At 40.3% G+C, this 11442-nt stretch overlaps 1 protein-coding gene across 1 annotated transcript; it reads left to right on the forward strand.

Annotated features, from left to right (window-relative positions):
- The first annotated feature begins 4186 nt into the window (after window positions 1-4186).
- On the forward strand, window positions 4187-10798 carry LOC113011057 (pancreatic alpha-amylase-like). The gene is made up of 9 exons (XM_026150425.1): window positions 4187-4370; window positions 4943-5089; window positions 5372-5569; window positions 6500-6730; window positions 8300-8433; window positions 9245-9467; window positions 9550-9671; window positions 9803-9928; window positions 10543-10798. The coding sequence occupies exons 1-9, from the start codon at window positions 4203-4205 to the stop codon at window positions 10730-10732; spliced, it is 1539 nt and encodes a 512-aa protein (XP_026006210.1). The 5' UTR covers window positions 4187-4202; the 3' UTR covers window positions 10733-10798.
- The last annotated feature ends 644 nt before the right edge of the window (window positions 10799-11442 follow it).

Consider the following 11442-nt stretch of genomic DNA (forward strand, 5'->3'; position numbering starts at 1 on the left):
GCTCGGAGCGGATGGTGCGCTCAGCTGACCGCACAACCCTCTCTAGAGCTCGTCTGTCCTGCATGGTGCTGTTCCCGAACCAGGTTAAGATGTTTCCCGCCAGGATGCTCTCTATGGTGCACGAGTAAAAGTTCCTGAGCACCTTGGAGGGCAGTTGGAAGTCTCTCAAGCGTCTGAGGTGGTAGAGACGCTGTCGGGCCTTTTTCACCACAGTGTTGATGTGACAGGACCATGACAGGTCCTGCGTGATGTGAACTCCGAGGTATTTGAAGCTGTCCACTCTCTCCACTGGGCACTCGTTGATGACGGGGGTCTGGTAGTTCCTCTCCTGCTTAGTGCTGAAGTCCACTATCAGCTCCTTTGTCTTACTGACGTTTAGAAGGAGGTTGTTCCTCTGGCACCAGTTCTCCAGATTCCTAATCTCCTTCAGGTAGGCCGTCTCGTTGTTATCAGAGATCAGGCCCACCACGACGGTGTCGTCAGCAAACTTGATGATGGTGGTGGAGCTGGTAGTGGCCACACAGTCATATGTGTACAAAGAGTACAGCAGGGGGCTCAGAACACACCCCTGGGGGGCTCCAGTGCTGAGAGTGGTGGAGGCTGAGACATGTCCGCCCATCCTTACTGCCTGTGGTCTGCCAGTTAGGAAGTTGGAGATCCACTGACACATAGATGAGTTGAGTCCCAGATGCTCCAGCTTGGTGGTGAGTGTGGAGGGAATTATGGTGTTAAATGCAGAGCTGTAGTCTATGAAGAGCATTTTAACATAATTCCCCCTTCTAGTGTCCAAGTGAGTGAGTGATGTGTGGAGGAGATGAGAGATGGCATCGTCTGTGGAACGATTTGGACGGTAAGCGAACTGTAGTGGGTCCAGTGTGTCTGGTAGTGAAGAAATGATGAAGTCTCTGACCAGGCGTTCAAAGCACTTCATCACTACTGATGTTATTCTTAACATCTTAACAGATACTCTGACCCATAACTATCGTAAAACGCTACGACCGGAAGTAGAGACCTTTCGCGCATGCGGGGTACGGATCGGGTTTCCGGTACGGATCGGGTAGTGACAACTCCACTTGAGCTCAGCCATTGTTTTGAGTGCGCACTAGTCATGCGTAAATCATGAACGAATCGTTCAATACTCGAGAATCACTTTACTGACTCGTGAATCATGATTCACAAGCCCAACTGACTCACTGACTCATCCCTGTTGCTGTTAGCAGCAATGTATCTAGCTTATAATTAAAATTGTGGAGAAAAACACAACATCCAGTATCATAACAAAAAAAAATTCTGCTCTGAACTGGAAGAAAAACCCCTGAGTAGAAGCTCACATCAAGAAAATAGCTCCTCGGTTCACAGTAGCATCGCTCTGCTAACATGCTAACAGCACATTTGCTACTCACCCCCTTCCTTCCTGTGCTAAATCGTAAGCGAATCACTCAGGACTAGCTCACCCCCCTCCCTCCTGTGCTGAATCATAGAGGAACGAATCACTCACTCACTCACTAACCCCCTCCTTCCTGTGCAGAATCGTAAGCCTATGTGAATCACTCAGGACTCACTAACCCCCTACCTCCTGTGCTGAATCATAGAGCGAACGAATCACTCACTCACTAACCCCCTCCCTCCTGTGCTGAATCGTAGAGCGAACGAATCACTCACCCCCTCCCTCCTGGCTCACAGCTTCTTCTTCTTGGTTGGCAACCAATGTTAAGGCGCATTACCGCCCCCTGGCTCACAGCTCAGTGGACATTTAGATGAGAAAATATATATTTAACACATTTAAGGAAAATACTAATAAAATAAAATAAAATAAAATAAAATAAATGTTTATTAAGCAACTTTGATAGGAAATTGCTTAATTTTAGAAATGTTTTTGCTCTTTTTTGCTCTATAAAATAGTTGTTTTCTTTTAGAATCATTCATCTTAGCAGTAGGATTTACATGAAAAGAGAAACAAATTAAGTTTGAGTGAAAATGTACATTTTTTGCACTCTCTGGTCAACTGACTCAGTGAATCAAATGACTCAAAAAACTCGATTCACTTTGGTGAGTGACTCATTAAAACTCGATTCAGTAAAAAGAATCAAATTTACCATCACTAGTGCGTACGCCAGGGGATGCCACACATTTATACAGCCGTATTTTGCACATCGCTATGAAAGGCGGAAGAGGAAGTAGTTCCTTCCAATGTAGACAATCCGAATGATATAGTGTCTTTCCACTGTGTTCCTGTTAATGATAAACTACAAATTTATCCTAAATTAGTAAAATATCGATATTTTAATATGAGAATTGATTCTAGAACATAAATGACTGGTATCAGAGGAATCCGCACATCACTAACTTACAGTGAAAAAAGTGTGCCAGTAGTGGTCAGATTGTGTCTGCTCTCCCCTGATGGGCAATTGACCTGATGGTCACCGCCATGAGCTGCTTCACTTCTTGCCTATCAGCACGTCCAGCAGTTTAGCTGAAAACATCGGAAGATCCGTTTTTTCGGCCATTCAAAGGTTCAGCAGTAGTGGACTCTCGGCAGCTGCAGTCTCCACTTCACAATCGCTGCAGCACATGTCCAGCCCGATTTGGCTGGACAAATCGCATTTGGGCAAATTGTGCCTCAAGTCCCTAGACTAGACACTAGTAAACCAATAATTTAATTAATTGCATAGGGACCAATAGAGTAAAAGACATTTTTGAACAAAAAGACAGGTTAAATGTCACGAGAGCAGGAAAATGGACTGCTAAATTATTTGTAAAGTACAAACAAATTCAAATTCAAAAATATGTATAAAAGTGTGATTAAAAACCCCCCCAATGTAAATATAATGTTGTCACATTGTCGAAATAAATTCATACAAAAAGGAGTGTTGCTAATATTTTCCTGTACACAGCTAAATAACCGGATAACATGTTATTTAATTGTTTGCCTGAATAGTAAAAACCGTAAATAGTTCTGTACACAACTGTCAAAGACTATCATGCTATTATGTAATTATGCACATTTTGCTTAAAATAAATACTGTTCAGTGTGTTTATTTTTCAAAAAGAAAAAAAATAAACACTTATTTTCAAAAAGCAATAATCACACACTAGAAACACTTAATAAAGAAAAACAAAAGAAAATCAAGATACACATAAGCAGTCTGAGACTCCCAAGTTCTTTGGAGTAGTCTTTGGAATACTGTGTGCACATTATATTTCTGTGGTTCCAGTCTGAAAAAATGCATACAAAATCAATTCATAGGAAATGGAGTGTCTCTATTATTTTTCTTTTGGACACAGCTGCATACCCTGTTATGTTAATAGGTTTTGTAGCTAATTAATGTGTTAGGTTATTTGAGTGCACTGCAGTAGCTGTACAGCTACTGTAATATCTCTCTGGCCCGGTGTTTCCCAACCACTGTGCCGCGGCACATAGGTGTGCCATGAGAAATGATCAGCTGCGCCGACAAAGATTATTTGCAATAGACAAATATTTGAAATGAAATAGTCTGACCTGGGTCCTGGAGAAAATTCCGACCCAGATGAGGGCCCGAGCATGAGTAGTGGTCAGAAGAAAGCAAAAAACGTATACTGGGGACAAACTGAACTATTTCCGCTATACTTAGAGCACAGGAAAAAATTATCAATATGCTTTTCGTGACTTTTTTTTTTTTTTTTTGTGGTGTGGAAATCTTGTGGGTGATTTCTCCAAATTGGAAATATGTGCCATGGCTGGGAAGGTTGGGAAACACTGCTCTATCCACCTGTCAAGGTCATACCATTATGTAATTACCTACATGTTTACGTTTCCATATTTTAGATTTTCAAATAAAATAAGTGGTGTTCAGTGTGTTTACTTGGGAGTTAACAAATAACTCCCATCGTCACACACTAAAAACACACAATTAAAGAAAAACTAAACAAAAACAAGCTACACAAAAGCAGTGTGAGAATATCAAGGTATCTTCATGGCCCTTGTTTGAATAACCTTTTGGGTACTATGTGCCCCTTATATTTTTGTGGTTCCAGTCACAGAATTGTGTCACATCTTCTTCCATTCAGCTGATTAAAATGGAACCAGGGAATTGTGATAAAAATGCACCTGTTTCGTTTCCATGTTGATTTACCAGTCTCCCATTGGCCTGGGCGGGTATAAATACAGTTAATACACTGTGACACAGTGTGACTGTGTTTTGTTTTTTTTGTCCACTGAAAGCATGAAGTTGTTCATCCTGGTAGCTCTCTTTGGGCTCAGCCTTGCCCAGCACAACCCAAACTTTAAGCATGGAAGGACTTCCATTGTCCACCTGTTTGAGTGGCGTTGGGCTGACATTGCTCAAGAGTGTGAACGCTTCTTGGGTCCCAAAGGTTTTGGTGGAGTTCAGGTATGTATAGCTGATATATAACTAAATGAAAGGTGTTTTATTTTCAAAAATGTATATTATTATTATTTTTAAACTTATTTTCAAAAGAGTCCACCCCTTTGGACAAGATGCAGGAAATGGTTGCAAAATTACTACAGATGCAACTATAAAGATTACGAAAGATGAAAGAATTGACAATGAAACAGTGAACAAAGTGATAACTACCACATACTAGAATTATCCAACCAGTAGAATTTACCCTGTTTGATTGTCACATGGACTACTTTGCATATTCTGATTGGAAGTGTTTGTTTTTTTTGTTTTTTAAAGAGGCAGGTTTGGTGAGATTTGACCACAGGAGTTAAGATTTCAAACTTACTAAGTTCCTTAAAATCAAATCTGTTTGAACATGGCAAGTCAAATGTATTTTTCTGTTGTGTAACAGTTTATGTTATATCAACGGATTTTTCCACTTATACTAGTATCAGTATAACGTCTTTAGTGACAATTTTAGTAACAATCTTCTATCACCATAATTAATTAATAGAATTATCATTCAGACTGTATTATGTTTGTGCTGATCTATTGCTCAGATCTCTCCTCCACATGAGCACGTTCTAGTGAGCGATCCATGGAGGCCCTGGTGGCAGCGATACCAGCCAGTTAGCTACAAGCTCTGCTCAAGATCTGGCAGTGAGGCAGAACTGAGAGACATGATCACCAGATGCAACAAAGTTGGGGTAAACTAAATTACAGTTGTGACCGAGTCATAAGCATGAAAGACCTATCTGCATTTGATTGCACATTGTAAATGTGTATGATTATATAAAACAACAAGTTGGAAAATGAATATTGTAAAAACACTGACTGGCAATTAATAACAAAATAATAAAGATTGACAATTTACAAGACTGACTGTATTTGAACGTATTATGCAAGAAAAGTCAAGGAAACTGCTAAGTTATTGGACACAAATTTTGATGTGGTGAACTGCATCCTCACCAATTATTAAATCCCAACAGGTTAACATCTACGTAGACACCCTTATCAACCACATGTGTAAAACCTTCAGTGGAACGGGAACCCACTCTTCATGTGGAAGCTGGTTTGATGCTGGGAAAAGAGACTTCCCCAGTGTTCCTTATTCCTCCTTGGACTTCAATGACCAAAAATGCAAGACTTCGAGTGGCAATATTGAGAACTATGGTGACAAATATCAGGTAAGAAATGTTATCAAGAAACAATGTGAGACATTTTTTTAGTAGAGGATATCCATCAATACTTATCCAAAAGTTTAATCTTTTACCAACTGTCTGAGTTAATCATTACTTCTTTCTGTTATTTTTTCGGTGGTATGGTAGTGGGGGGTGGTAATGTACAGAAAGGGTGTAGAGTTCAACACATTGCTTTTAAAACGACATTTCACTAAGCAAAGAAACTTTTCTTTCTATTTCCAAACAACCTCTGAATACAGTTTTGAATTAGATTATTACTTGTTTTGTACATGATAAGTGTAGTGTGAAGATCGATACAACTGGAACATTTTTAGGTCAGTAGTTTAATAAATATTAAAATGGTTTACTACTTTTGTTGCTGTTTGTTTTTGTTTTTATTATTATTTTTATTTTTATTTTTTGGGGGGTCTTCAAAAACCCCACAAGGTGAGTGATATGAGGAGCTATTTGGCAACAAACAATATAATTCTTTTTGGTGATATAATTTTTTCTGCATAATTTGAGATCAGTTGTTGTGACAAAATGTATTTCCAGTCATTCTTTCTATTAAAAGATCATTTATTTCTTTTACAGATTACACTGGTGATCTGAGATCTATAGGTTTTGTTTTGTTTTTTGTTTTTTTTACAAAACACCTTTTATTCCTTGTCATCCATCACATATGATATGCACTATACTGCCAAAAGTAACTCTTACTTAATTTACTCACGGATCCAAATCATTAAATTCAGATGTTCCTATCACTTCCGTGGCCACAGGTATTTAAAATCAGGCACATAGTCATGCAGAATGGTTGCATTCTGGAGCTCAGTGAATCCAGCGTGGTACCAAGATTGGATGCCACCAGTGCACCAAGTTCCACTGGTAAAATTTCTTCTTGGGTCCAAATGCTGAATAAAATATTAACTGTTACAGGTACGTGACTGCCGTCTGGATAATTTGCTGGATCTTTCCCTGGAGAAAGAATACGTTAGGGGTAAAGTGGCCGAGTACATGAACAAGCTTATTGACATAGGCGTGGCTGGATTCAGAATGGATGCCTGCAAACACATGTGGCCTGGTGATCTGAGCGTTGTCTATGGTCGTCTGAAAAACCTTAACACCCAGTGGTTCCCCAGTGGCTCCAGACCTTTCATCTATCAGGAGGTAAGTTTAAAAAAAAAACATTTTGGTGAAATAAATAAATACTTAAGCATGTTTTTCAGTTTTCATGAAATCGTAGGATTTGATAAGTCTTAGAGTTTACATGTCCTTTATATGTGACTGAAATGTAGAACAGATCTTGGTTCATATTTTATCTTGCAGGACAGGAAACATTAATGTAATTATTGTTTTGCAGAGACCAGAATAGCACTGTAACATGGTAAATGGCCTGTATTTGTATAGCGCTTTACTTAGTCCTTATGGACCCCAAAGCGCTTTACACTGCATTCAGTCGTCCACCCATTCACACTGGTGATGGCAGCTTTCCAGTTGCCAGCCAAACACATACCAACAACAGCAATAACGCAGGAGTTAGCCCACACTTTAAGCCAGCAAGGCATGATCAGGTGCATCCACCTCCCCTGCAGTGGCACCGCAGACCCCTGTGAGTGGGAGGGGGAATCAGCCTGGACCGCTGCCCCTGCCCCAGCGACAGGGAGGTGTCCATTCAATTGGCCGCCCGCGTATTCAGTGGGAGAGGTGACAAGGTGGGTCTGAGGGCTGCGCTCGTATGTCCAGCGATGGCCCTGGAGATGGTCTGGGGACCACCCATATGGCAAGTGGCGGCAGCTACGAGCCAAGGCTCACTGGCAGCTCGACAGGCGGAATACACGCGGGACCTAACCACGCGCTCGCCTCTAGTGGAGATAGGACAGGTCCAGCCAGTGTGCTGGCCTCTGGTGTGGACCAGCCAGCACAGATGATCACAGGCATAGCAGGACCCTCGCGCACCTCCAGGTGCGTGAGCCGGTGGTTGCTCGGTGGCTCTCTTCCGGGGAGCAGGAACAGGTGCAGGCCACAGCAAGGCACCTGCCGCTCTCTCCCAAGGAATGGTGACGGGTGCGGAGGCAGGCTGTGTCCTGGCTGGCCTCACCCTGGGGGCCTGAACGGGCGCTGGAACAGTCCGGACCTCCGTTCCCATGCCGTCACGGGTCGTGGATAGGGCTGGCGGCGGTGTTGACCAGGGACCAACACCTGGTCCTGCAGTTCTTCCCACCGCCGTCTGCCCCCATTGCGTGGCCACCAGCTCGGCTGCCATTTGGGCAGCTTCTTCCCTTGCTGGCCCAGTCCTGGGTTTTGGCACCACTGTAACATAACCAATGCAGACCCGATGATGTTCACATGCTTTTCAGCATCTCGATATTAACACTCAAGTTGCTGCTGGCTGTTGCAAACACACACAGCTGCAGCTTTCCAGTTGCCAGCTGAACACATACCAACTACAACAATAATGCAGGAGTTAGCCCACACTTTAAACCGGTGAGGGGTAATTGGGGATGCCACTCAGGTGAGTCTGCCTAAACTGCAGCAGCAGCACTGCACAAAATAAGAATCTGTACAAATAGATGCCATCATCTGGCATTGTTCTTTCTTTCTTTTTTCTTTACTAAAATATGTGACGGTTTGAAACATATACAGTTCTTGCAATAACATCATTAGATAATTTAGTACTACTTATTAAACCCTTCTCACTTTTCAGACTATAGTATCAGTTTTTTCTTTTCGCTCTAGGTTATTGATCTGGGAGGTGAGGCTATTTCATCCAATGAATATGTCAGCCTTGGAAGAGTGACTGAGTTTAAATATGGTGCCAAACTGGGAGAGGTCTTCAGAAAGTGGAACAACCAGAAGCTTTCCTACACTAAGTATGTGTTGCTTCTACTGGTATAGCTAAGGAAAATATTACACAATTTAATAAAAAAGTTTTTTTTCTCTTTTTTGTTTTTTTTTAGATATAACAGAGATATGTCATTCTTAACAATGCTCTTTGTAAAGGAAAAACAAACTCATAGAAACTACTATAAATGTGCAGGGGCCAGCCAATTTGGTTGCATTTTAAGTTAAGTTAAAGTCAAATGCACATCCATCATATGTTGACTTTTTGAGGAGCAGAATTTTACAGGAGGGAAATTTTGCTTTACCATGTGCAGGATACATCCATTTCAAGTATTAATGGACTCTCAGTTAATGTCAGACCATAACCCATCAGCTGGCTGGCTTGCCGATGAACCCAGTGAAGTCATGTAGTGAATCATGGCCATAAATATCAATAAATACTTGTTATATTAATCATTGGCACTCACCCCAACACCACTTTTATTTTATTTTTTGCTTTACCTTGATTACTTTTCCCCATGTCTTTTTCTTTCTGAAGTACACAAGTCCATTGGACAATGATCTATGTAATTCCTAGTTGAATTCTTTTCTTCTTATCAGATTAGAATGCTTGGCATGTCTTTTTCACTTCTTTTGTTGTTTGATCCTCCATGGCTGCTCCTAATCGAATGTAGCAAATTATCAAGATACCACATTGCTTTGCAATAGCACTGCAAAAATTAGGCTTAAGTGTGGTTAGAGCAACCAGTGCAAACTCTATCTTAAGTACTGGTCTGAACACAGACTTAGTAAAGATCAACTATAATAAAAATACATTTCTTTTTTCTTTGCTGTATTTAGGAACTGGGGAGAAGGATGGGGTTTCATGGCTAACGGGAATGCTCTCGTCTTCACTGACAACCATGATAACCAAAGAGGCCATGGTGCTGGCGGTGCATCCATCCTTACATTCTGGGACCCCAGGCTCTACAAGATGGCTGTTGCTTACATGCTTGCCCACCCTTACGGTGTAACCAGGGTCATGTCTAGCTATCGGTGGGACCGCAACATTGTAAACGGACAAGTATGTTCACAAGTATAATGCAATATCTAGTGTGTATTAGATGCTTTTTTGTTGAATGCGTTCATTAATGCTTGTATAATAGGATAAGAATGACTGGATTGGACCCCCCAGCAATGGTGATGGGTCAACCAAGCCTGTTACTATCAACTCTGACCAGACCTGTGGGAATGGATGGGTTTGTGAGCATAGATGGCGTCAGATCACGTAAGTCCACAGAAATCAGGAGAAAGCACACTGACCTTATGCAAATTCACATTGTTCTGCTTTGTCAGCTAGACCATCAAAACTGTAGATATCATGTATTATGATTGTAATTTGTCCTTTCTCCTATTTAGTAACATGGTCACTTTCCGTAATGTGGTCAATGGACAGCCTCACTCCAACTGGTGGGACAACCAGGGCAACCAGGTTGCCTTTGGGCGTGGTAACCGTGGTTTCATCGTTTTTAACAATGAGAACTGGTAAGGATTATGTTCTCTTTGTTTGTGTGTGTGTAATTTAAAAAAGCTTAGTTCAAAAATGTCTGTAGTTTTTCAAGCCTTTATTTATTTTATTAGAAAGGGATCTCTGTTTCATAAAGAGCACTATTAATTATATATAAAAATAAATAAAAACTACTACAACAACTACTACACTACTACTACAATAATAATAATAATAATAATAATAATAATATTAATAATAAGTATTATTATATAATTTTAGTTATTATATAATTATTATTATAGGATCTATAGAATTATCATATTATCCACAAAAGACATCTGGAAATGAAATGTCTTTAAAGTACACTTTTGCTGTTACTCCACACCAGCACTGTATTATTTTGGTAGCAGATTGGACTGCTGAGTCAGTAAAACTCTCTCAACAGAGAATGAGAAAAATGAACTGCATCCCTTTTTATTTATGTTTTCTTTTCTTTCTTTTTTTTTTTTTTACCAGATATGTAATGCCTTCCTTTGCCCAGGTGGTATTATATTGCTTTATTTTATTTTTTTGTCTTGAAAGCAGAATAAATACAAGAAGGCAATGAAGTTTAATTATGGCACTCTTACGACTTTATTTTCGCTTTCAGGGACCTGAATGTCACCCTGAACACAGGCTTGCCTGGTGGCACCTACTGTGATGTCATTTCTGGTCAGAAGGAAGGAAGCAGATGCACTGGGAAGCAGGTCAGTGTTGGTAGTGATGGCCGTGCCACCTTCTCGATCAGTGGCAAAGATGAGGACCCCTTCATCGCTATCCATGCAAACTCTAAGCTGTAAATCCCGGAAATATGACTTCAAATGAATCTTTAAAATTCAAATAAAGCTTATTTTAAAAACTGAAAATGTTCTTTGTCATTTTTGACATAATATTTTGTTTATATTTACATAATAGATTGACATGTAAATACACTTCACACGTCATCTGAATACTTGCAACTTAAAGTGTAATGTACTCTACACACAGAATATGTTCTTTTGTAATAAATAGTCATTACCCACTCATAATATTTAGTCACAATGTTTTAAATAAATACATCTCATGATAATGGTGGTCCTAAGATAAAGTAATGATACATTTTTATTTTTCCTTTCCCTTGTGGGTGGGATGAGCTGCAGTACTTCACTCACATTTCATAATTATTGGGGGGGGGGGGGGGGGGGGGGTTATATCCATTGAGTACAATAGCATAGACAATGTTAAACCCTAAAAAAGGGGATACATCAATCAGTCTCAGACACGATCTCTTCTCTTTCAGCAGCTTCATTCCGAATGATGTAGAAATATCATCAGAATGAATAGTTCCCAAACTGGGAACTGTCTTCAGAAAGTGGAACAATGAGAAAATGTCTTTCACCAAGTATGTGTTGTTTCTACTGGTGTGCCTAAATTAAGTGTCAGATTGTTCTAATTATTTAGATAAGGTGATAAGAACATCCTATTTTCTAAGTAGAAAACTGATTTAAATACCACGGTGATAATGCATGAA

This window comes from Astatotilapia calliptera, chromosome 18 (genome assembly GCF_900246225.1).
Source record: "Astatotilapia calliptera chromosome 18, fAstCal1.2, whole genome shotgun sequence".
Taxonomy (NCBI): Eukaryota; Metazoa; Chordata; class Actinopteri; order Cichliformes; family Cichlidae; genus Astatotilapia; species Astatotilapia calliptera.

Bases quoted from the DNA above. Each gene is read 5' to 3' on its own strand.
- LOC113011057 (XM_026150425.1), top strand. From the start codon at position 4,203: ATGAAGTTGTTCATCCTGGTAGCTCTCTTTGGGCTCAGCCTTGCCCAG. The intron at 5,090-5,371 runs GTAAACTAAATT...AAATCCCAACAG, and splicing joins CCAGATGCAACAAAGTTGGG to GTTAACATCTACGTAGACAC. The intron at 9,672-9,802 runs GTAAGTCCACAG...TCTCCTATTTAG, and splicing joins CATAGATGGCGTCAGATCAC to TAACATGGTCACTTTCCGTA.